The sequence below is a fragment of the Polyodon spathula genome, chromosome 8 (genome assembly GCF_017654505.1).
Source record: "Polyodon spathula isolate WHYD16114869_AA chromosome 8, ASM1765450v1, whole genome shotgun sequence".
Lineage (NCBI taxonomy): Eukaryota > Metazoa > Chordata > Actinopteri > Acipenseriformes > Polyodontidae > Polyodon > Polyodon spathula.
This window is the reverse complement of record NC_054541.1, coordinates 8786178-8813939: the sequence shown is the minus strand read 5'-3', so window position 1 is coordinate 8813939 and position 27762 is coordinate 8786178. Positions and strand designations below refer to the sequence as shown.

Below are 27762 nucleotides of genomic sequence, written 5' to 3'. Positions count from 1 at the left end.
AAGGCGGAGACCAGCAGGATCTGCTGCTGTTTAAATCACTGAAACAGACCCCGCAGTAATTTGTTGATTGTACTCGCTCGTGTTTTTTTTATTTTATCCTTTCACAATGACCTCGCAGTTTAAAACACAGCACATGCAGAATGGGGTTCACACCAGGTGTCTAGAGAACTCATATCATGTCATTAACATTTTACAGCTATCCCGAAGAAAGAAATACATACTTACGGAATTGTATTATAGGGTTATAAATTCCAAAAAAACAATCAATTATGGCAATTTCAGAACACTACTTAGGGGTTGATTTGATCAACTTATCCTTTTTTATACCTTTAAAAAAAAAAAATTAAAAAAGCATTTTACACCTGGATAGGTGGTTGTTTATCTAGTGCAGTAAAATGCTTAATGAAAATAGACTGGCAGGGTATGGGTTAATCAAATCACCCCTTTAGTCAAACAATTAAAGGATATTATGCCAGAAAAATCCCATTAACAGACTAAGAACACTTCTCTATGCATAATTTTAATTAAATGCATATATATATATATATATATATATATATATATATATATATATATATATATATATATATATATATATATATATATATATTTTTTTTTTTTTTTTTTTTTTTTTTTTTTTTTTTCCCCTAAAAACCTTAACAGCTGGCTACCACTTTATTGGGGTCCAAAGATATTATCAAACCACTGCAGAAGGTTACTTCCGATGCATCACCTGAGTACAAACATCAATCCTACAGTGGATTAAATAAAACCACATAAATATTTACGACTAGAATAACTTAAAAACCTACCTAAACTGCTTTAAATACTGCATGCTACAGAACTTCACGTGTCTTGGAAGGCCTTGGGAGCAATGGAGACCAAAGAAGAAAAAAGGAGGGAAAAAAATAAAAACTCATCTCAATGTTGATGTCTATTGTTTTCATGGCAGAAGATGTCTGTGAAAGTTCGTCGTCCCCCCGTCAAACTCCCCACACTCCAATCTCTCCCTCAGGCACTCTCTACTCCAGTAGTGAAATGACCTTGTCTTGTTTCCTCTTTAAAACTGTAAGGTGTGAAATGACAGGGCCGAGTGGTTGATCTAGTTAAATCCTGTGTCAGTGTTGTAGCTGGTGTGGCTGTCGGCTGTCAGCTGGGTGGTTTCTGTGGCTGATGCCGGTTGCATCACGATTGGTGCATCTCCATCTGTGGAAACATGGAAATAAAACATGTTACTAACGTGCCTCATCCACCATGCCTGTAAAACACAGAGACATCAGTACCATGACATGTATAACACCATGGTCTGTTTCCATTTGATTGGCGTTAATCTTGGACCACTAAATGTTAGCTTTGGCAAGGTAGACCCAAAATCAGTGCTAATCTGGTCCCGTGAAACTCACTGTGCGATTTAAAACTGTTCTGACGACCGTCATTATGTTTCATTAGATTTGCAAGAGGAGAAGACAATTAGGAGAGTGTTATTATTGATGATCTAGGAGATACAAAAACATAAGTGTGAGATTCTGCATACATGTATAGATGCCTCCACTTGAATCAGTAGATGGGGCTGAACAGTAAGATTAAACTGTAGCAAGATTTACACAGGGAAATGTACAGAAGGACAAACGAGAAACCAAAATCAAACCTTTAATGCAAAAGCCTCCAGCTAGTTTTGACACAGTTATTGCACACCCAGGAGAAAGGGCAACTGCCCTGAGTTTTATACAGATTCATTGTGGTATGTTAGCTACAGTGTGTGCAGTATCAGGAAACAGTTCCAGGTGCACAAACTATCAGAAATGGACAATTCCACAAGCAAATGGGTTAAAGCAATATGACTTCTAAATATTAAAAGTACATCCAACATACAATTTGCTCTATATGGATACAACAAATGCATTAATAAATACAAAAATAAATAACTCAATAACTCAATAAATCCATCTAATGTGACTGAGTGCATTCCCTGGACAGTCTGATCAGTGATGTGCATATGGTTAAGTGTATCTAATTTTCTGCCAGAAAACAACAGATGTAAGATGGCAAAAAGGCCCAGCGTTCTTTAATAAGAGTAACAAACTGCTGCAACTGCTCTACTGCATAATTAACTTATTTCATTTCTTTGACAAGTCGATAGGAGAAAACTCCTTCCAGACTTATTAAAAGACAACACATTTGTAATCAAGTTTATAACAAGTTGCTGATCATTAAAAGTTCTTGCTTACTGAAGCTAGCAGTTTCTAGTGACTCAGCATCTCCATGCTCCTACCAGAGAGGCAACACTGAACATGCAAAGACTTTTAATACGGACCTCCGGCTGCATAATCCTCAGAATGCTTCACTGAACTGAATATCAAAGCAAAACTAGTGGCATCCTGAAAACTCTCCTTCATCTTCTTAAACTCTCAAAGAAAACTGTCAAAAACCAGAAACTGTAAATCCTGAAAACTAACGGCCGGACACCTATGTCTTTGTGAGCTTGAAGTTTTCAAAACGATATATGCATGTTGATCTACAAGCGCTATATTTAGACTGCCTTGAATATTCATGACGTGATTAGGTTTGGCTGTATAGAGGAACGCTATCAATAAAGTAGTCTACCATCAGGTCCATCACACATCTCATCATATTGGTGACCATGAATATTAACAGCCTCTTTACTCTTGCAGACCTCACGAATCAACCCCTTCCTCCCACGCTTACCCTTCTCGTCGGACTGAAGCTGTGCCTCTAGGTCTTCTGGGGAGACATAAAACTCTGGCTCTTCTCCCTCGGGTGGTTTGGGTTTACACTTCCCACAGCAGCAGTTACAGCAGCAGCACAGGCAGCAGCAGAAGTAGCAGCCAGTCGCAAGACCGCAGAACACAAACAAAGCCTGCAGACAACCAGGTAGAATGAAGAAATGTAATCATTTAACAAAAATAGAATCAGAAGTCACTCATTTACTTCTTGAATTGTATCTTTAATGTTTAAATGGTAGATAATCAATACAACTGCATTTTGAATTCTGCTCCCTTACCTTTGCCCACCAGCTGGACAGGACAAAATACGTATTCACATTCTCCTCTCCGAACTGCTCTGCCACATACAGCCCCAGGGAGCCATACTTGTCGTAGATGTTGCGCTTTGTGCTGTCGACCAGGATGGCGTGGGCACTGTTGATCTCTTTAAACTTCTCTGCGGCCTCAGGGTTCTCTGGATTCTTGTCGGGGTGGTATTTCAATGCAAGTTTCCTGTGTGAAAGGAGATGCTTATTGGCTGAAACCACTAAATAACACTACATGACTTGTTACCATCAGTCACAATATCGACACAAGGTTCTTATGCCGTTTGCAAAATGCAAGGCGTATGTCAGTTACAGCACGTATACTCCCTGTCAGGCTGTAAATAGAACCAGAGATAGCAGTATCTTGAAAAAGATCCACTCTCATATATATATATATATATATATATATATATATATATATATATATATATATATATATATAATATATATATACACACACACACACACACACACACACACACACACACACATACACACACACACACACACACACGGTACTGTGCAAAAGTTTTAGGCAGGTGTGAAAAATGCTGTAAAGAACGCTTTCAAAAATAGACATGTTAATAGTTTATATTTATCAATTAACAAAATGCAAAGTGAGTGAACAGAAGAAAAATCTACATCAAATCAATATTTGGTGTGACCACCCTTTGCCTTCAAAACAGCATCAATTCTTCTAGGTACACTTGCACACAGTTTTTGAAGGAACTCGGCAGGTAGGTTGGCCCAAACATCTTGGAGAACTAACCACAGTTCTTCTGTGGATTTAGGCAGCCTCAGTTGCTTCTCTCTCTTCATGTAATCCCAGACAGACTCGATGATGTTGAGATCAGGGCTCTGTGGGGGCCATACCTTCACTTCCAGGACTCCTTGTTCTTAATGACTTTAGCTGTATGTTTGGGGTCGTTGTCATGCTGCAGAATAAATTTGGGGCCAATCAGATGCCTCCCTGATGGTATTGCATGATGGATAAGTATCTGCCTGTACTTCTCAGCATTGAGGAGACCATTAATTCTGACCAAATCCCCAACTCCATTTGCAGAAATGCAGCCCCAAACTTGCAAGGAACCTCCACCATGCTTCACTGTTGCCTGCAGACACTCATTCGTGTACCGCTCTCCAGCCCTTCGGCGAACAAACTGCCTTCTGCTACAGCCAAATATTTCTAATTTTGACTCATCAGTCCAGAGCACTCAGTCCTGCTGCCATTTTTCTGCACCCCGGTTCCTGTGTTTTCGTGCATAGTTGAGTCGCTTGGCCTTGTTTCCATGTCAGAGGTATGGCTTTTTGGCTGCAAGTCTTCCATGAAGGCCACTTCTGACCAGACTTCTCCAGACAGTAGATGGGTGTACCAGGGTCCCACTGTTTTCTGCCAATTCTGAGCTGATGGCACTGCTGGACATCTTCCGATTGCGAAGGGAAGTAAGCATGATGTGTCTTTCATCTGCTGCAGTAAGTTTCCTTGGCCGACCACTGCGTCTACGGTCCTCAATGTTGCCCGTTTCTTTGTGCTTCTTCAAAAGAGCTTGGACAGCACATCTGGAACCCTCTGTCTGCCTTGAAATTTCTGCCTGGGAGAGACATTGCTGATGCAGTATAACTACCTTATGTCTTGTTGCTGTGCTCAGTCTTGCCATGGTGTATGACTTTTGACAGAAAACTGTCTTCAGCAACCTCACCTTGTTAGCTGAGTTTGGCTGTTCCTCACCCAGTTTTATTCCTCCTACACAGCTGTTTCTGTTTCAGTTAATGATTGTGTTTCAACCTACATATTGAATTTATGATCATTAGCACCTGTTTGGTATAATTGTTTAATCATACATCTGACTATATGCCTACAAAATCCCTGACTTTGTGCAAGTGTACCTAGAAGAATTGATGCTGTTTTGAAGGCAAAGGGTGGACACACCAAACATAATTTTAGATTTTTCTTCTGTTCAGTCACTTTGCATTTAGTTAATTGATAAATATAATCTAGTAACATATCTATTTTTGAAAGCATTCTTACTTTACAGCATTTTTTCACACCTGCCTAAAACTTTTGCACAGTACTGTGTGTGTGTGTGTGTATATATATATATATATATATATATATATATATATATATATATATATATATATATATATATATATATATATATAGAGAGAGAGAGAGAGAGAGAGAGAGAGAGAGAGAGAGAGAGAGAGAGAGAGAGAGAGAGAGAGAGAGAGAGAGAGAGAGAGAGAGAGAAACACACTGTGACAGACGCCTCCACTATTGTGGAATGTTATTTTACAAAAAAATACATGCATACATAAATATGAGGCTTGTTTCATGTTTTTGCATGTCATATGTGAAAGACCTTATCTATCTTAAATAGCTTACTGTCTCCCCCTACTGGATTTCAGTAAAAATTGATTTAAAATCTGTAAACTGTACTATACTTACCCCTCCCGGTTCTGCATGACCCACTGTTCTTTTATAAAAACAAGTTTATCATTGCACTGGGAAGCAGTTTATCATTGCTCACAGAGTAATTTCTTGATAATTTAATTCATATTTTAAATAATTTTATTCCTCTGGAAAATGTGCCTTAAATGGGCTCATATGCTGTTGAGCATACAAGCACTTTTGGTTTTCTATTATTGTAAGTGAAGTGAACACCCAGCAGAGATTTATTACAACTCTTAAAGTGTGAATGAAAATGCCAGCGTGATTTTTCACCCCCTGAAGCCAATCAGTCATTTTTCTATCTAGGCCAGCTTCAAGCAATGCTACTGCCTGAGAGGAAATAGTTATTAAAATACCTTTGATACAACAAGGAACACAAAAAATAGGAAAGATGTAAGAAGAGACTTAAATATTTTACAGACTGCCCGAGTGCTGCCTGTGAGCCCCCCCACCCTATATTACATTTCCAAAAAGCAGTCCAATTCATTTAGCATTCAGCTGATTTTAAACCAACAGCAGTGTACTTGTTCGAGAATTTCCTAATTGGTTTGGCATGGCTTGTACCCCAGTCCTTAGCACAGGGATACGACAAGCAAACAATCAAGTGCTGAGAATCTGGGGAACGCAACAACAGCACTGTGAGGGACAATGTGTGGACTTCAGGTGTGGCAGTGTCAGATAACATCTGAACACATGCTTCCCTCTTGTCAAATGTGCTGGACTCAAATGAAGTCCACTGGAATTCACAGCACGCTGTCTAGCTCTCCCTCCCTTTGTCCTACCTATAAGATTTTTTGATATCGTCTGGCGTGGCATTCTTGTCTATCCCCAGCACGTGGTATAGCGTATCTCCAGACGTGGACAGGGACCGCTGCCTCTGCTGCTCGGCCATCTTCTACTCCTTCACCGAACTGGAGAAGGAAAAAAATTAACAGAGGCTCAGTTAAGATTAGTACAGCAGCAAACCCAGAACACTAAACAAGCTTGTTATACTGTAAATATTTTTTGTAAAAGAAAACTTCCACTTTTATATATTGTACTGCATTAGTTTCAGTTTTGGTCCTGCAGGTTTCCAAATCTTACACATACCCTAAAACCAAAACAACTTTACCCTTTATTGTATGCTGGGCCAATGGCAGTGTAACAGGGAGAGATCTGTGCTAACTCTGCTGGCGTGTTCACGGGCTGCAGGAAGAGGGCAGCAGTCGTCCAACAACCGCCTGTGAGTCATGGCAGTGACACGGGGAGGTTGGAAAGTGGGTGTGTGGACTTTTGCCCTCTCTGAATGGCCGAGAGGCGCGTCTTGGGAGATTGTTAGCCCTATAAATTAACGCTCTGTTGTTTCCTCAGATCTGCCCTTTTAAACGCGCAGAGTGCGCGGAAACGCTGGATGGACTTCCTGCGTCAGACGCTCACCGCAGCAGTGCAGGGGGCAGCTAGACCCGCAGCTCCAGACCCCCAGTTACAACGCCCCACAAAAATGACGGCCGAGGATCAACCCGACGCCTATTTAGAGGTGTTTGAGGCCATGGCGACCTCGGCCGGGTGGGATCCAGCCCAGTGGGCTAGTTACCTGCTTCCTCAGCTCACGGGGGAGGCGCAAGCAGCAGCGGATCGGATGATGGATTACCCCACGCTGAAAACCGTCATCCTTAATCGCGTGGGGGCCACACCGGAGGGGTATCGGAAGAAATTCCGAGAGGAGCAGTTTGCGGTAGGGGAGCACCCACGAGCCATTGCCCACCATCTGAAGGATTACACCCTGGGTTGGTTGCACCAGAGCTGAACACCAAAGCCAGGGTGGTGGAGATGATTGTGGTGGAGCGCTTCCTGAAATGTCTAGCCCCGGAACTTCGGCTGTGGGTCCAGCGGCAGGCACCAGACACGCTGGACCGGGCGGTCGAACTTGCCGAGCGGTACCAGGCAGCGGGACCAACGCCTGCGAAACTGCCCGGGAGGAGTGCGGCTACTGGATCGTCCCCTCAACTGGCCCCGGAAAGGGCAAAGGGACTGGGGGGAAGGGGTAGTCCAGGATTTGGTCGGGGGGTGTCGGCGGGAGCTCCCGGCCCGGGTACTGGAGCAGGGTGGGGATACCCACGGGCTGCTGCAGTGTCGGACCGGGGTCTCGCGCGAACGCCTTATCGGCGAGCCCCTTTTATGGCTCCAGTGTTTCCCCCTCTTTCCAAAACTTCAGGGAGAGAAACCAGCCCACCGAGGTGTTGGACGTGCAGGGAGGTGGGCCACCTCTCCCGGGACTGCCCCGTGATGGAGTGTGACCTCATCCGACCAGGTAGGCGCGTTCAATTACCTCAGTCACTTCAGCACCCGGGTTTTGTTATTCCTGTGACAGTGGATGGTACAAAAACCCAGGCTCTCCTGGACTCAGGGTGTAGTCAGTCTCTGGTACAGGAGAGCCTAATCTCACCAGGGCATAAACGCATATTGGGACGAGTGCATATTAAATGTATTCATGGGGATGTCCGCTCTTATCCCAAGATCAATGTGTGTATGACTACTGGCCAGCAGGTGACGCAGGTGCGGGTAGGATTATGTCCTCGATTGCCGGTACCAGTAGTTCTGGGACGGGACTGTGAGCAGTTTAAAGATTGGTTGGTTGCTCCGACAGCCCCGTCTTCTTTATTGGCTAAAAAAGAGGAAGTAATTGGAGAGATTTTTCCCTTTCGCGATCCAGAGTGGTTTTGCCATAGATTTAAACCCCGTAAAACTAAACGGGAGCGCCGGATCGCTAAGAATGAGGGCTGGCAATGGAGGGAGTCGGAGAAGTTTCAGGTGGGGGCGGTTGGTGAAGAGTCTGGGGGGGAGGTTACGGAGCCAGCGCAGGGGTCTGGCTCGGCTGCCTCTGCTCGGGACCGACCTGACCCAGAGTTGGAAGCCATAGGAGCTGATTTCTTAGCTCACTCCCGTGACTTCCGACTCGAGCAAGGGCGTGACGACGTGCTGGGCAGGCTCTTTGACCAAGCAGCGGTGGTTAATGGTCGGGTGGTCGAGCCCAGACGCGCCGCCACGTACCCCCACTTTGAAATTGATCGAGACCTACTGTACCGTGTTGATAAATTACCCCAGACCGGTGAAGTGCGTCATCAGTTGCTCATTCCTCAGCCCTTTAAGGAGGATTTGTTGCAGCTGGCTCACGCTATTCCCCTGTCTGGTCATTTGGGAAGGGATAAAACTAAAGCAAGGCTTGTGTCACGGTTCTTCTGGCTGGGGCTGGATGGCGATGTTAAGCGGTTTTGTGAGCGTTGTGGGGAATGTCAGAAGGCCAGCCCTAGAGCCGTTCCACGAGCCCCACTGGTGCCTTTGCCCCTAGTGGAAGCTCCGTTTGAGCGTATTGGGATGGACATAGTTGGGCCACTAGAAAGGAGTGCGGCAGGATACACCCACCTACTTGTCATTCTGGATTATGCTACGCGTTATCCAGAGGCAATTCCCCTCCGATCTATGTCCGCTAAGTCTGTTGCCAACGAGCTTGTGAAGGTTTTCTCCCGGGTGGGGATTCCCAAGGAGATACTAACCGATCAAGGCACCAATTTTATGTCCCGGCTAATCCGCGGAACATGTAAGCTTTTGGGAATTAAGACCATTAGGACCTCGGTGTTTCATCCTCAGACCGACGGTTTGGTGGAACGCTTTAATAAGACCCTTAAGAAAATGTTGCGCAGATTTATTCGTAGCGATATGCGTTACTGGGACCAGCTGATTCCTCCCCTTCTCTTTGCGATCAGAGAGGTTCCCCAGGCTTCTACAGGGTTTTCACCATTCGAGCTGTTGTATGGGCGGAGACCCCGGGGCGTGCTCGATCTGGTCAGAGAGATGTGGGAGGAGCAGCAGGGCAATTCGACCAATACCATCCGGTATGTGTTGGACCTGCGCAAACGTCTCGAGTCTGTGGGGAAATGGGCGCATGACAATTTGCAGCAGGCGCAGCACAGACAGGAGACACAATATAACCGAGGAGCCCGATTGCGCACATTTCAGCCGGAGGATAATGTACTTCTCTTATTACCCAGTTCTGAGTCGAAACTCTTGGCTAAGTGGCAAGGACCCTTTGAGGTTACAGGTTGGGAAGGTGGACTATGAGATCTGCCAGCCGGAGCGACGGACAGAGAAACACATTTACCATATCAATCTCTTAAAGCCTTGGTTACAACCAGAGGCGTTGTTAGTGGCGCGTGCAGATGACGTCACGGACCTGGGACCTGATCTTTCTGTGTTGGCAAGAAAAGGATCGGTACAGATTGCTGAGAATCTGACACCAACGCAGAAATGTCAGGCTCACGGTCTGGTGGCGGAGTTTCCTGACGTGTTCTCTTCAGTCCCGGGGCAGACTAGAGTAGCCCATCATCACAGTGATATTGAGCCGGGGGCGCTAGTTCGCCAGAGGCCGTACCGTATACCTGAGCGTAAAAGACGGGTAATAAAAGCGGAAATTGACGAAATGCTGAGACTGGGGGTAATAGAAGAGTCCCAAAGTGACTGGAACAGTCCGGTCGTGTTAGTCAATAAGCCAGACGGGTCAACTCAATTTTGCATTGATTTCAGACGAATCAATGAGAAATCGATACTTGACGCTTATCCAATGTCCCGAGTAGATGAGTTGCTGGAGCATCTAGGCACGGCTCATTTTATGACGACACTGGATTTAACGAAGGGGTACTGGCAGATACCCCTGAACCCGGAATCTAGAGAGAGGATGGCGTTTTTGACTCCCTTCGGGTTGTACCAATTCAGGACCATGCCCTTTGGGTTGCACGGAGGCCCCGCCACTTTCCAGCGGATAATGGATCGCATCTTGCGGCCCCATCAGCAGTACGCTGCTGCGTACATAGATGACGTGGTTATCCACAGTAAGGATTGGCCGAGTCATCTGTGTAAGGTAGCAGCGGTATTGCAATCCTTGCGGGAGGCGGGGCTCACTGCTAACCCAAAGAAGTATGCCATTGGGAAGAGCGAGTCGGAGTATTTGGGGTATCGAGTAGGGGGCGGCCAGATCAGACCGCTAGTTGCTAAGGTGAAAGCCTTGGCTGACTGGCCGGTTCCTACAACCAAAACCCAGGTGCGATCTTTCTTGGGACTAGCGGGCTATTATAGAAAGTTCATCCCGAGTTTCGTTACGCTCGCTGCTCCCTTGACAGACCTTACCCGGAAGACTGCCCCAAATATGGTTCAGTGGACGGAGTCGTGCCAGAGTGCCTTTCTCGCCTTGAAGCGGAGGCTGTGTAGTAAGCCAGTACTATGCAGCCCGGATTTTGGTAAGAGGTTCACCCTGCAGATGGATGCGTCAGAGACAGGTCTCGGGGCAGTGTTGTCGCAGGAGGTTCAGGGAAGCGAGCACCCAGTCCTGTATATCAGCAGGAAGCTCCTTCCCCACGAGAAAAATTATAGCACCATCGAGAAGGAGTGTCTCGCAGTAAAATGGGCAGTCGAGTCACTCCGGTACTACCTCCTGGGGTGACACTTCACCCTGGTTACAGATCATGCCCCCTTAGCATGGCTTCACCGGATGAAAGATAGCAACGCCAGAATCACACGGTGGTACTTGGCCTTGCAGCCCTATGCCTTCAGGGTAGTCCACCGAGCAGGAAAGCTGCAACAAAACGCAGACTTTTTCTCTCGGGAAGGCATGCGGGTGTAAGATTTTCAAATGAACCGGTGGTGTCATTCTGAGGGGAAGGATATGTAACAGGGAGAGATCTGTGCCGACTCTGCTGGCGTGTTCACGGGCTGCAGGAAGAGGGCGGCAGTCGTCCAACAACTGCCTGTGAGTCATGGCAGTGACACGGGGAGGTGGGAAAGTGGGTATGTGGACTTTCCCCCTCTCTGAATGGCTGAGAGGCGCGTCTTGGGAGATTGTTAGCCCTATAAATTATTGCTCTGTTGTTTCCTCAGATCTGCCCTTTTAAACGCGTAGAGTGCGCGGAAACGCTGGTCCACGACCGAACGGAATGGAATGGAGGTTCAGAGCGAGACAGTGAGGAAGGGGAACCCTTCGGCAGATCCCTGAATAAGGATAGCTGAGCAGGCTAGGTAGCCGGCAGCATAGGACGGTGATCCGGGTCGCACGGGCAGCGGCGACCGGGATATTGCTGCAGAGTGCAGCACCTTTTCTTTGTAGTTTTGTTACTGTTTTATTTTTCCTGTTTCTTTGTGCCTTCGATTTTTGCAGTATTGTTTTGAAGCACCTGCGAGTGTGCCTGAACTGTTTACCCTTGCTTGGTATTCCCGTGGTTCTGTTTACCATAGTTGGTAAGCAGACCATGGACCAACAGCGCCCTCTGCGGGCTAAAGAAACCCAACGCGCCCCTGAAATAAAACTGGGCACCTGTGTGGTGTTTTCAATTACACCTGTCTGTCTCCTGGTCAGTGAATTACCCACACCCCTTCCACAGGCAGATTAACCTTTGAACATGAAAATACACTCAATGAAAACTGCTGTATAACTATCTTACCTCTATAATATACAATATTATATATAATATACAATTATCTCTATAATATACAATATTTTAAATGCAGTTAGACTGTACGCCCTTTGTACCCTTTCACAACACTGGGCTAGGAAATGCATTATTTCACGTATCCATTACCACCAACCCACAGAAACACACACACACACTTAATCAAAATAAGTTTTAAAAATGCTTCATCCTATCAATCAAACACTGGAGTTTCTCTTATACTGAAAATGAAAGCATCTGTACTGTTCTTTAAATAGAATACACTGAACCTACTGCACCAACAGAGAATATTTAACACTGTCTTGATGCTTAATGAGACAGACCATCAGGGAAAACTCACAGATCATCCAGTGGTCAGAGTCCCAGAATAAAGTTATTTCCGATATGAAAGCTGTCTGCAGCAGTGTAGTTACAAAACAACCAAAACGTTTGAAACTGGAGAGCCTGGGGGAGGAGGTGGGGAGGGTTATAGGAAAACAACCCAAGCTTATTTTTTTTCTTGCTAGACTTCAAAAACATGACAACCAGCGTTCCCTCCAAGGCTAAAATGCGTGCATTTTTCACAGTAACTGGCAACAACCTTTGCGAGATATTATCATACATATCAACCTCAATCGAGACTCCAGCCTTTCTAAGGTAAACCTATTATTTTGAGATCGTTCTTACAAAGCATTAACATAAGCACATGTGTCTGTCTTGCAACTGAATCTCTGATTTCCCTCTGTAAAAATGAACGTCACATTAGTGCAGAGCTCGCTCGGACACCAGCGAATCTGCTGGTACAGGGCGGGCGAAGCAAGCGTCTGGCATTGCTGCTCAGTGCTGCTCATGAACTTTAGTTTTTAACTTGTATAACTGAATACTAAAAAATCAGTGAAGCACAATTTTCCTGAATTATTTAGAAGTATAAATACTCTGGTAAACAAATAAAAATCACAATTTTTTTTAAATTTTATTTCCCTTTTAAAAACGACTATCACATAACTCAACTCAAGCATTTTGAAACTGATAAAAATGTAAATCAGCACATTAGTTGAAAATACACATTTAAGTGTACAGTAATTGAAGACGACATACCATGTCCATTATTTATTTATTTATTTTTTGCGAGTTTACTCACCATGTCTGCTGAAACTCAACATGGTGGCTGCGCCAACAAAGAAAAAAAACAATGTTTCATTAAGACAGAGCTAAAAGAAATCTGATTATCTATATGAGGATGGTGCGATAGTATTCTTAGTTTTGCTATAATTCGCGTTATCATGTACGATTCAGTAACATTAAATATAGTAATGCCAGTCCTGTAAACACATAGAGATTAAGAAAGCAAATAACACAGCAACAATGGCAAAGCACTGCATTCTTCTATGATGAAAAACTAATACCTAAGGTACTGCCCTCAAGGCGGAGCTTTCCTTAAGTTTATTTCTTTCCGCGCTACCTGCTTTTAATGAAACTATAAATTAGCAATCTAAACCATGGCCGTTTCTTAATTGAATTATATTTTCTGACGACCAAGAAATGAGCTCAAACCTATTTTTCTAGCTATATGATCCTTAAAGGAAATTGCTCACTTTACTGTGTAAAGGATGTAGTCACTACACTACACACCGTTGGTTTCATAAAGACATTCTGTCTGGAGACACGCCTCTTTAAATCTCGCAAATAACACTGCAGAATTAGGAACGAAACAATTGAGAGGACTAATTATGCATTTACATTAAAAGGGGCGCTCCTTAAATTACAATCAGGTAATACACAGCAGTGAAACTGTTTAGAGCAACAAGTCAGTCAATACACTTTATCAGCGTTTCATATTTTATCTTGGTTCTTATTATAATGCCAGTAAAACACTAAACTTAATTTGAGCAGTACTGTACCTAGAATTACTCTCACATGACATTGCTGGACTGTTATTAAACTGTTTCACAATCTTTATTGTTGTTGTAAATGCCAGCAATAAGCTAAACAGGTCTTTTCAAAACACCTTTATTTGTAGACTGAACTACTGTGTCAGTGCAAGACTCTAAATATGATTCTCACAACTGTGAGGTGGTAATACAATTCTTAGGTTTTCCTGCTTATTTTAATGCCAGTAATGAGCCAAGTTATGTATATAAACATTATAAGAGGTCTGAAGTGCCTTCAGGTGCTTTACTTACTATTACAGCAACAAGAGTCTGATTGAAAAAAAAAAAATTAATGGTAACATTTATTAAATGTTCTTATTTTCACTAGCAACATTATATTTATGTTCAAATGCCAAATTTAATTATTAACATGTTGATAAAAACTGGGAACAAATGGAATTGGCCATTTTTGAAAAACTGAATTTGGTATTCCCAAGAATGGAACAATTAGTAGACCTAAAGATGGTTACGATTGAAGGCAGTGCAGACGCCAGTGTTTCATGCAGTAGTATAATGCAATTTTATGCAGGCCACTAGTTAAGCATACTGTCTGTATCTATGATAACAACCGACAGGGCTGCATAGGATCAGATGATGATTCAAAATCAGAGACAGAGCCACAATAAATGTCTTGTTTAAATTTAAAGTAAATTGTAAAATTGTTGAGATACTTGTGTTAGATTCAAAATTGTATAATACAACAAAAATATATTAAAGGGGTTAATGCGCGGCCGAAGGTTTCTCACTGATAATTTACCCTTTCTCAGTCAAAACGGCAAGTTTCTCAGTATCTAAAAAGCTTAGAGGGAATGCTGATGACAACACTGTGCAAGAATGAAGAAATCTGCTTACAGAAATCAGTGGCAACTCGAGCAGGTTCAGAAGCATTTAAGAAAGGAAGGGGGGAGAAATCAACAAAAAAACAGAAGGGAGACCGCATCAAAACAAGAACAACTCAGGTAAGACAACCATTAAATGTATTTATCTAAATGCTAGAAGTATCAGAAACAAAATTCTAGAACTTGAAGCTACTGCACTAACAGGTAACTATGATGTGATAGGTGTTATAGAAACGTGGTTGTCTGAGAGTGATGGGGACGAATATAATATTTGAGGGTATACACTGTATAGGAAAGGCAGGCAGGACAGAAGAGGAGGAGGGGTAGCGCTATACATAAGAAACAGTCTTGAAGCCCAGGTGTTAAACCTGGACAAAGAAAATAAAACCGAATCAATATGGATCAGAATAACAGACAAAAATTCAAAGGGCATAATAACAGCAGCATGCTATAGACCGCCAGATTCAGACGGTGAGCACAATAATCTGTTATACAATGACATTAGAAATGCGTGTAGCAAAGGAGAAGCCATACTAATGGGGGATTTATACTTCCCCCAAATAAAATGGGAAAACCCGGTGGGTAGCACGAAGGATGAAACAGAAATGGTGGAAATGACAAATGACTGCTTCCTAACACAATTTGTCAAGGCACCGACTAGAGGGGAGGCATGCCTTGATTTAGTCTTTTCAAATAACGAAGATAGAATAACTAAAACAGAGGTCAGAGAACCACTGGCAAACTCAGACCACAACATGGTCTCATTTGAAGTGTTTTTTAAAACCCCAAAAGTAATGACTAAAGCTAAGGTTTACAATTTTAGAAAAGGTATGAAACAGAGACTAACAGAAGTAGATTGGAGTAAAATAGAGAAAACACCCACAGAAGGAGGATGGTTGTTCTTCAAAAATGTAGTACTACAGGCGCAAAACAATTACATCCCTAAAGTAGACAAATCTAAATGTAAAACTAAATTACCAATATGGTTTAATAGATCAATTAAAAAAAATATTCAGCGAAAAAAGGCACTTTACAGAGCATTAAAAAAGGACCAAAAAGAAAGTACGCAGAAAGAGTACACAGAACTGCAAACGCAAGTCAAAAAGGAAGTTAGAAAGGCCAAGAGAGAAATAGAAATGAACATTGCTAAGGGAGCTAAAACCAATTCCAAAATGTTTTTCCAATATTACAACAGCAAGCGAACATTCAAAAAGGAGATTAAATGTTTAAGAGATACAAATGGCAAAATCGTAGATGAAGAAAAAAAAAATAGCAAATATATTAAATGATTACTTTTCACAAGTTTTTACAAAGGAAGATACTGACAACATGCCCAACATGTCATCCAGTTCCTATCCAGTTTTAAATAACTTTAGCATAACTGAGGCAGAAGTGTTAAAGGGACTAGGAGCTCTTAAAATAAACAAATCCCCTGGGCCGGATGAGATCCTCCCAGTAGTACTCAAAGAAATGAAAGAAGTAATTTACAAACCGCTAACCAAGATCATGCAGCAGTCTCTTGACACAGGGGTGGTACCGACAGACTAAAAAATTGCAAACGTAATACCGATCCACAAAAAGGGAAACAAAACTGAACCAGGTAACTACAGACCAGTAAGCCTGACTTCTATTATATGCAAACTTATGGAAACTATAATAAGATCCAAAATGGAAAATTACCTATATGGTAACAGGGTCCTGGGAGACAGTCAACATGGTTTTAGGAAAGGGAGATCGTGTCTAACTAACTTGCTTGATTTTTTTGAGGATGCAACATCGATAATGGATAATTGCAAAGCATATGACATGGTTTATTTAGATTTCCAGAAAGCTTTTGACAAAGTCCCACACAAAAGATTAATTCTCAAACTGAACGCAGTTGGGATTCAAGGAAATGGTTCACACGTACATGGATTAGGGAGTGGTTAACATGTAGAAAACAGAAAGTACTGATTAGAGGAAAAACCTCAGAATGGAGTGTGGTAACCAGCGGTGTACCACAGGGATCAGTATTAGGTCCTCTGCTATTCCTAATCTACATTAATGATTTAGATTCTGGTATAGTAAGCAAACTTGTTAAATTTGCAGACGACACAAAAGTAGGAGGAGTGGCAAACACTGTTGCAGCAGCAAAGGTCATTCAAAATGATCTAGACAAGATTCAGAACTGGGCAGACACATGGCAAATGACATTTAATAGAGAAAAGTGTAAGGTACTGCACGCAGGAAATAAAAATGTACATTATAAATATCATATGGGAGATACTGAAATTGGAGAAGGAATCTATGAAAAAGACCTAGGAGTTTTTGTTGACTCAAATGTCTTCACCTGGACAAGGTGGGGAAGCTATAAAAAAGGCTAACAAGATACTCGGATACATTGTGAAAAGTGTTGAATTTAAATCAAGGGAAGTAATGTTAAAACTGTACAATGCACTAGTAAGACCTCATCTTGAATATTGTGTTCAGTTCTGGTCACCTCGCTATAAAAAAGATATTGCTGCTCTAGAAAGAGTGCAAAGAAGAGCGACCAGAATTATTCCGGGCTTAAAAGGCATGTCATATGCAGACAGGCTAAAAGAATTGAATCTGTTCAGTCTTGAACAAAGAAGACTACGTGGCGACCTAATTCAAGCATTCAAAATTATAAAAGGTATTGACAGTGTCGACCCAAGGGACTTTTTCAGCCTGAAAAAAGAAACAAGGACCAGGGGTCACAAATGGAGTTTAGAAAAAGGGGCATTCAGAACAGAAAATAGGAGGCACTTTTTTACACAGAGAATTGTGAGGGTCTGGAATCAACTCCCCAGTAATGTTGTTGAAGCTGACACCCTGGGATCCTTCAAGAAGCTGCTTGATGAGATTTTGGGATCAATAAGCTACTAACAACCAAACGAGCAAGATGGGCCGAATGGCCTCCTCTCGTTTGTAAACTTTATGTTCTTAGGAAACTAAAATAGTTGAATTGCAAGTAAATAGGGGAAGCAGCTACTGTAGGGGTGTGTAATGAAATAATCTGTTGGAGTGGTAGGAAAAATTTCATCTTCCAGATGAAAGTAGACTTGCGCCTCCTAATCGGGATTTCTGCTTAAATGGGATATAAATCTGGTAGACTGTTCTACCCAATGCTATTTGGGTTATTTAATTGGGACATTACTTAATTTAATTGGGATACAGTATTTTCAAGTGATGAATGGAGATTGCTTTTCACAGCAAGACATGTTTGCGTAGCACAGTGCAGCCAGTACGCTGCAACTTGCATAAATTGTGTAAACCATGTAGAACTCTTGAAGGAGCTGGAGTCTCCTGTGGTTTCTCAGGCTGCTGTTGCAAAGAATGTTGGCGAGTCAACATCGCAGGTGCCTCGCCTTGTGATAAGATGTGGTTTCATTCTTTTTCATTTCATGTAGAAAAAAAAACAGCAATTAATTTTGCTTAGGAATAAAAAAAAAAACATTGACTCATGTTTTAAATGATGTATTTCACAATTAAATCAACAATTAAATGTGATTATTATTTTCCTTTTCATTTAAAAACAAAAATGCGTGACTAAGGTTGTCTCAAATGCCTCTCGTTTAATTGGGACAGCCAGGATATTTTTCCTTCTCCTGAGGCATCCAGATAAAGCGGTGCAGACTGTACTATACTAGAAGAAACACGGCACAGTGTATAAACCCAGTGTAGTACCTGATTGTGTGATTTCAAATAAAAATATTCACTGTATCACCTATAAAACCAATGGAAGCTAACTATTACAATTACTCCATAAACTTAACAGCTGTTATTACAGTACAATTGTTTAAATGGGTTTGAAGTTCAATTTAAGCGAGAAGGACCAGCACTGTACTCAAGGAAGTACCACTGTGAAAATCCATGCATACAGTTATCCATATGATAACCCTCAGGCTAAGTAACCTCCCTCAATACAAGTTCAATACACCGAACTGGACAATTTAAAACTATTAGAAATCAATAATATATATGTGGCTGGAAAAACAGTATTCAAATAATATTAAAAGCAGCACCTTGCCTGCTTTTCTGCACATTACATTTAAGTGATTTCCTCGTGCTCTTGTGCGTTTCTTACAAAGAGGTCTTCCCAGCAAGATGAAGATTTTCATTGAAGTTCACCCGTCCTAACTGCAATTCCACACATCTTTAGAATAATCCGGCAACTTGAATCCACATGGACAGATTGCATTCAGCTCAGGCAATTAAGTAGGATTTAGGCAATTACATTATACAGGATTTGACAGGGAAGCATCGTCATCATGATACATTCGGTGTGCAAGCCAGGCCGTTAACCCCAAAAAGAAAAGCCTTAACCTGATAATCTTTTGGCCGATCAATCAATATGCCAAAGTATCATCGCAAGCAAGGAATGAAGCTTAATGGGAGTCAGAATGGAATATGTTCCACTGCAAGCTGGGAAGTGAAAACTGAATAGAGTACAAGAGACCTGGGTTTTAACTTAGAGCTTAGACAAAACCAGGGACTGCAGGACACACAAAGCAGAGCGAAGTCATGGCCTGGGTTACAGGCAAAGGGTTAATGGGCTTTCTAATCTGTTGTCTGCCAGGAAACTGTTTTGTGCACAATATGAGATCATCAGATTTTCAGACTCCACAGATAATTTTGTGGATGAAGGCCTTCAACTGTATAGTGCTTCACAAAAAATAATAATAAAAAAAAAATTCCCTGGCCACACTGTACTGTACGCTTTCCAACTCATTGCTTTTCTTCCTTCACTCGCTGCTTCACCGACTCTAACAACTACTGGATAATAGACCATTAAGCTGGATTACTCGTGGAGTTTCTAGGGCCCTATGAAATCCGCACTGCGGAAGAACACGGACGGAATTCAGAGATAAAAAAAAAAAAAAAAAAAAAAAAAAGAATTAGGCACCCCAGGACACTACCACAAAATCAGTTTAAAACAAACAAAATATGTATGTATATATTTTAAAAATGACACTGAAACAGCACAGTGTTTGTATGACAAGAGGCTTCAAGAAACACATGTCATGGGAACACATGAAAACTATTTTTGCACCTCTCAGCCACCATACACGACCGTGATTTTAACAGTAAGAAAAGCGCTGCCTCTCGTGCCACTTCACTTGCTAGCTACCGTTGTTGCTTGGGGGAAAACGACTACCTATAAGTTATTCTGAGCAGAGAGTTCTGTAATGACTACTGCAGAATGTAGGGTCTAGCTGCTGCATTTTCTCTCCAAAGTTCTCAGGGAGATATTACTAAGTGCCTTTTTATTAAATTAGAATAAATCAAAATAATTAGGCTTTTATTTACATTGTCATTAATTATTAATGAAAACATTAAATCTTGAAATGTTATAGTTCAGCTTGTGTTGAAAAGAAAAACTACTAAAAAAAAAAAAGCCTACATAGATTTTTTTTTTTTTTTTGTTATTAATTTACAACGTTCCCAGTTTGTTTCTATTACATTGTGCCAATTTCTACCCTTTTTCCTGAAAGCACTTTGATTAAAGCTGTTTAGAAAGGGGGTTTTTTGTCATATTTTTTCATGCATTTCTAGCTTCGTCACTGCTGTCAATGTATCAAACACTTGTGGTTATAAAAAACAAACTAACAAATTACAGATTTTCAAAACCGAAAAAAAATCAGAAAAAAATAAAAACTACAAAATTCTAAAATAATAAATCGGATTTCACAGGAGCCTAAGTTTTCTCTCTCAAGCAAAATGACCCTGCAATGCAGCTCAACACCCTCGTCTTCGCCTCTGCACCATATGGTCAAGCTAAATCTTTAACCTCTACCACACACACAGACACACACACCTTCTGTGTGTCAGCTGAAAGGAATTCCACTGAAAAGCGGATCAATGGTGGATTTTAGAAATTTCAGCTGTTCCGAGTCATTAAATTTACTCAAGACATTATGATTTCAAAAACAGCGCCAGCTCACCTTGAGAATCACCACCCATGCAAACAGCCTAGCGACATCAAATTTACTTCTCTGTCATGTGCAATTTAAAGGCTATGCATGCAAGGAATAAAGACAGAAAGTATCCACAATGTTGCTCCCACATTTAGCTTTGAGTCAGTTTCTTTTTTCATGCTGCAGTAGCTTACCGTATTTTTGCTACTGTATAGGAGTCTTGGGCGTAGGTGCAAATTAATACCATGGGGGAGGCCTTGGAAAACCAAATGCACTATAGAAGGCCTTTTACATAATGGCCAATAAAAGCTGGCATCCTATTCTAGACAGTTCCAAATGCAACGTGCGACAGGCGTTAAAATAATAATTATAGGGAAGGCTGCCACCTGGAGGACACTTCAATAATCAGCTTGGGTTGGCTACTGTAACCACTGTCAATGGCAGGAAGAGGCATACTGTAGTTTATGGGAAATATAAAAACCGGCTGAACTTAGGTCACTGCTGAATTTAACATCGAAGTGTGTGTGTGTGTGGGGGGGGGAGCAGGGAGCAGGGGGTGGGTTGTACAGGCACAGCAATTCTTATGTTTCATTTTCAATGTAGCTTATTTTGCTCCAACATCTCCATGGAAGTTCCGTATGACGTCAAAACCCCACCCGTCAGTGCCTTAGGCATCCGGGTTAACCTTTAACAACCCCCCACCCCCCCACAGTTAAACCTGACAAACCTCCAGCACAATTCTGCCTTGGAAATCATTGACTTTTGACACAGCTGCTCTGCAGACTGAAATTTTAACAGCATCAGCATGCCAGCCAGTGTTTGCTTTACTGTGTAATTCTTAATCACACCACTTGCTAGTGTAGCTAGTGCCTGCACACCCAGCAGCTTTGTTAAAGCTGAAACACCCTCAAGCAATTCTATTCCAATTATAGAGAAGAGCTGTGTCCAGCCAGATGCCACGTTACCCACAAAGGCCCCCCAAATCCCTTTCTTCTCCATGCGCTTAATTCTCTTAACACTGGCATTGCTAGAGGTTTTCCTTCAAACTAACCGACAACTCCAATTGTTAGAATCGCTTCACAAATGGCTCCTGTCCAGTCTTTGTTAAATGTCTTTCATCAACAAGTTTGCTCCCTTAAGAGTCCATCAATTTGATGCTTCTGACAAGTGAAAAAAGTGCATCAATAATTTTGCAAAGCTTTAGGACTGCATCTATTGCACAGCAAGTTTGGTAGTGATTAAGTTGTGTGGACCACTATTGTTTAAAGCATCACTAACAGACAAGTGCTGTAAGGGAACACACACAGTCACATACCGCTATTTATTTTTTTAAGAATTTGTATATACAGCACTGTTTACTGGTTCGCATAATCAATTTGTATGGATAATCAAACAGGTATTAATAACAATTACTGTACCTTTCATAATGTATAGAATAAAGTTAACACACATAAGTACCTACTGATGATATACAGCTAGTAACCTATTCCATCACATTAAGCATACAAAATTACAAAGCTTTACAAATCATTAAATTAATGCAATTCAGTAAAACTTTAACACCTACAGTTAAGGTAATGAAATACTTCAATTAAACATACCACATACCAAGAAAAATCTAAGAATTCAGTGAAACCTTGACACATTACAGAACTGTAGGAATCATTAAACTTTAGAAATTCAGTAAAATGCTTCTATACTTTGATACCGTTAAGGCACTGTAATAACGTGCAACTAAAATGAACAAAATAAAAGTTCTTAGCTGCTCAATAAGATAGACAAGATCTCCAGCCCTTACTGACGAAACAGAAGAAAAATCAAGAGCTAGGTGTCTGTTTTCAATTGCTTAACTGCAACAATTTAAAGCACACAATGCTCCAGCTAAGGTTTCGGTGGTCTGAATAATTCTGTAACTTCCATTTGCCTCAGTCTGCTGGTCCTTTATTAGGCAGCTAAATCTCATAGCCGTTTTAACAGCAGAAGCTGTGTGTGCAATACACCACACATAATTCAAGGTGCGTTTGGTTGATTAAACAGTATGGTTGATCAAAGATCAGATAATTGACTCTACTGTATTGTAAGTAGCTACGTTTGTGGGGTTTTTTTTTTTTTGTATTTTAAGGTTAGTTTAAACTCCATGTGTTGTTCAGCAATTTATTTAATTTACAAATCGTAAAGCAATTAGCTGGCTAGGGACACCGCCTACACAACAGTTTAATGGAAAACCTGCTTATGTGTTTATTTCCTTATTCACTTGTGATCTGATGCCTGACATTATCAAACAGCCCCTTCATCCAACACCAAGTGCAATGCTTCAATGTACTGCTGAAGAACAGCTGTATCAACAGCAATGACAGTGTATTTCTACTCTACCAGTGGTGTGCCTTTGCAAAACAAAACAGACAATTCCTGATGCAGGAGGACTAATCTGCACCTTATAGAAATCTACATGGGTGCAAGGGGTTTGTTTTCCTTGTAGCATTTCAGCTTGCAGGTTCTTCGCCATCTGTAAGGTTTACAGTAGGGCTCTGGGGGTTGAAGGCACTGGGTAGCCATGGCAATGACAGCCAAGTGCGACAAACTTTCTCTGATCAGTGTCTCAGGAAAGTCTTATTCACCTGTCATAAATACTTATATGTAATGGCCTACAAACAGCCGCAGTACATAAACAAAAACGTGCAATTTGAACTTGACTGAACACTACGGTATCCTTTTTTATTGACAAATTTTGTCTTGGATTTCAAAATATTCATGGCCTTTCTGTAACATCATAACCTCAGGGACTGTCTATTTTTGATAAATCCACTACTAGCAACGAGCTACTACAGTAGTTATGTGGAGAGCACAGAAAGAGTAGAGAGAAAAAATTGAGAGGGTCAGAAATGTTGAGTTTTACTTAGTTCAGTTTCAGGTCTCCAAGAACTGCTTTTTTGTATTATATTACTGTGATACAGGATATCAAAAACACAAACGTAAATGCACATGGTTACAATGTTGTACTGTACTGCACGAGTCACTGCAGCTACATGATCAAGGGAGCAGCAGTAGGGAAGCCTGCTCTTTATCAAACACTGGAATTAGAGATCCAATGTACAGGACATAGGGGAGGTGGAGAGCAGGGTGCCATTTACCTCTCCGGCCCCAACACTTATGCAATTTCATGCTGTGAAAAGGAAGCCATTGACACTCACCTGGCATGCTAAGAGTCACAAATACTAGTAGTTTGATGGTGTGCATACTGTATTGTCACTGCAAGATATTGTACAGTGTCCAAACTCCATGTAGATTTCTGTTGTGCACTGGAAGACATTTCTCAAAATAAATATTAGCTCTTCAAATTTCTAAGTCTTGGACTTAAAAACGCCCAGTTCAAATAACACACGCTGGAAAAAGCAAACTGCAAATTGATAGCCTTCAACAAACAAGAGCAAAACGCATTGAAATCTGTAACTTCAAAAGTAGGCAATCCTCAATCAGATTTAAAAACAATATACCGTATTATGAGAAGCACACTGCAGCCTTTATCTGAAACACCTGCTTCCCTGAGTCACTGTCAGTTCAACAGGTGCGTGTCTATCTGGCAGCAGGGAAGGAAACGCTCGTATCTTGTAAAGCGCTTTGTGATGGTGGTGCACTATGAAAGGCGCTATATAAAAAATATTTATTATTACGGTGACAAGGAATACAGACAGGTTTACGCTACAGTGATCCAAACTTGACGCTAGTTTCATACTGTGGGGTGCTGTTGATCACAATCACAAAATGGAATCCTAAAAGACTGCAGAAGATTTAATGTCAGCCAAAGCACTCGAATGAATTAGCTAATGGTAGCCAGCATTAATTCTGCTTGCTATTCGCAAGAGTAATTACAAGGGGATGTTCAGCACACCCTTCAAAACTTTCACCCAAAAATGAATCACTTCTGAAATTGTACAGTAGGGAATCGGCAAAGCACTGGGCGTATGGGTAAAATACCAAATGCTAACGTGAAAATTACAAAAAATCCCCCCCCGAATACATTAACAGAATGTTAAAATTCTACCCATGTATTAGTAAACACTGATTCCTCAAAGCTTACACATGCTCTTTGTAATTTGTTGATACTCAAATGATAAATTGACAGCAATCAGGTGCTTGATAAATGAGACACGAGGTACTGTTAAACCTAGGTACTGCTACAAACAAGACTGGTTGCAGGTCTTGGATTTAATGAAACACTGACCTGCGGTTCACCAACAAGCCTACCTTACCTTCTTGATCTTCACTGCAGCTGTAATACAAGCAGTCTATAAAATGAAGGAAGGACTCATTACAGTTTTGCGCCTTACAGTTTAACAATACACAGTACTACAGACTGACCCAATCCTGCCATCATAACACGGACAGACTGCCACCTTTGCAACCACTCAATCAGAAGTTGACTGACAACTCTGGCCTGTGTGAAACAAACAAGAGACTTGCTTTACCGCCTTTTAAATTCATGATACTGCCAGGAGAATGAGAATTAGCCCTGGTACTGTGTATCACAGTATAGGTAGTCAAAACTACTATTATCGTTTCAAAATGTAATTGCACATACAGATATTTTACATGAGGAATATTTTGTAATTACCAACGAAGAGAATGCATACAATGTACAACATTGGTATTTACCGATTGGTAAACATTAAATATTACTACGGGAACACTAGTCCCTTTAACAAGACTGAAGGGGACACTTACAGGGGACACAAACTTCAGTACAGAAAAATAAAATGAGTAAATTAATGAGCCTACTAGGAAAACGACAAAACTACAATTACAGCTAAAGGGTGGCCATCCACTGTTCTCTCTCCAAAGTGATACTGTTTTAATATTGGTAACACTCTGAAAACTCTTGCATGTCAAAATTCCATTCCGCCATTTGTAAAAGTGAGACCCACAATGACATTGCATTACACCCCCAGTGTCCAAACCAGTAAAATGATGTACACGTCTTCATCACCTTCTCCACTCTGATCTGTTTTAATGATCTTTACACAACTTGTTGCTGTTTTTTTCCCCCCTAGGGTTGGTTTATTGACCAATGTATTAACATCCTCAGAAAGAACACAAACACGATGAAATAAGGACTGTGATTAAGCAGGTTCACAAGTTTTAAAGCAGAGGAATGAAAACCGGCCGCTCCTTGGATCATTAAAAAAAAACAAAAAAAAAACAAAAACAAAAAAAACCAGAATGTTTTAGGATCTGTTTCTCCATTGCCCAGAGCTAATGACTTACCAGCAGGATCAGTCTGGTTTCACGCTAGTGATGAGGATTTTAACACGCTACCTCTGTGTGTAAATTACTGGACTTTACTGAGAGATGCCAGGGGACAACAAACACAAATTGGCTATTAATGTGCCCCCCTGATGTATTCCCTGCCTGATTCCTAAACAGAAAGCACAAGCAACTGAAAAGAACTGCATGACATTGTCTGTCAGGGCATATGTAGAGCGAGCACTCGTGTGAATTATACAGCTATTTAATCCTACGAGACCTATCTTTTTATTTTTATATAGCGCCTTTCATAGTGGACCACAATCACAAAGCACTTTACAAGATATGAGACTAGGGTGTGTGAACTATGCATCCTCTGCTCACTTAGAACAACATCTCACCCAAAAGACAGAGCACAAGGAGGTTAGGTGACTTGCTCAGCGTTACACAGTGAGTCAGTGGTGGAGCTTTGAACTGGGGACCTCCTGGTTACAAGCCTGTTTCTTTAACCACTGGACCACACAGCGTCCTATACAAAGAGGGCAGGACGCCATCTGTAAACCTTTAATTCAATAAAACTGGGTATGTTTTATTAAAATCTCTTAAAATCTAAGCTGCTGACACACAAAACAAGGCCAATTATATGATTGTGTGTGAAACACAAATAAAATACCAAATGTCATGGTTGAAGAATCTAAGACCCAAGGGGAATATAAGGTACTGTATTCTGCCAGGCAACGGTACACGTCTGGTTGGCACAGGCCGCATACATCCTGCTGGTGCCTGATCTTCCCCCAAAACACCTTTATCACGTGACTGTTGTTATCAGGATTCGACAGTACCAGTAATCTTCATGAAATAAAGACTAGTGTGACAAGCAAAAACTGTATTCAGCTGGAGAAGCGTTTAAACCTACACTACTGAATAAAAAAAAATAAAAAAAAAACATGGAGGGTGTTTGTTTCTTATCAATACTAACAAGTACTGGTACTTCGATACAATTTTATTATTTTAATAAAGGCTGGATAAGTGAGGCCAAGTGAAAGATATTACTGATACATTTATCACTGTATATCCAACGCTAAACATGGAAAACCGCATTGCACATAATACAATATGCAACCGTTACATTGTCGTCACTAAATAATTCTAACAAAGAAGCAAAGCAGTAAAATAAATAAACACGAAGCCTCGCTTTGTATTACCAAAGATATTTGAATAATGCCCCGAAATCAGATGCTATTTTACTGAATGCAAAACTGATTCATGCGCCTTGGGTGTTACTTTCTCTACATAAACAAGGAAATCGAAACAGTCATCTTCATTTTACTGTGATCAGAAAACAGGCTAATGAGTCATTAATAGAACAGAATTATCAGCATTCTGTCATCGTCACTGGTGCCGGTATACGTTTATAGAATCTAAACCAAAAAAAAAAAAAAAAAAAGGAATAAGAATGCCTTGGCATAGCATAACAGATGCAAAAACAAACTAAACCGTACAGCAACTGTATGCATTGTAAAGGACTGTTTTGTACCGCTTGTCATGACGGGTTTAAAGCGGCTAATCTCAGTGCTGCATCAAGACAGCAACAGCAGCATCCATATTGGTTTTCAAGCAAAACCAGTCAGCATTAAATCCAAGGGCAGCCCAAAGAAAGAATGCAGGAAGGAAAGGTGTTAAAATGTCTTCGAGGTAAACCTCGGCGTCTATTTCTTACCTTCTAGTCTGGCTCCACGGGCTGTATTTTGGCAGGTGCACGGTTTGGTTTGGTTAACGCAATTCGTTTTCTTACAGTAAACGTCGCATCCCCAGAAAATGCACACACACAAGCAAGCAAGCAAGCAGCTGCAGCAGCTCCTCTGTCACTGGTGTAC

General features: G+C 41.4%; 1 protein-coding gene across 1 annotated transcript; it reads right to left on the bottom strand.

Annotated features, from left to right (window-relative positions):
- Positions 1-642: 642 nt before the first annotated feature.
- On the bottom strand, positions 643-27762 carry LOC121319311 (dnaJ homolog subfamily C member 5). Its single transcript, XM_041256613.1, has 5 exons — positions 27606-27762; positions 6284-6412; positions 3023-3236; positions 2707-2878; positions 643-1206 (listed from the first exon to the last, which is right to left on the bottom strand). Exons 2-5 carry the CDS (start codon positions 6391-6393, stop codon positions 1103-1105), a joined length of 600 nt encoding a protein of 199 aa, XP_041112547.1. The 5' UTR covers positions 6394-6412; positions 27606-27762; the 3' UTR covers positions 643-1102.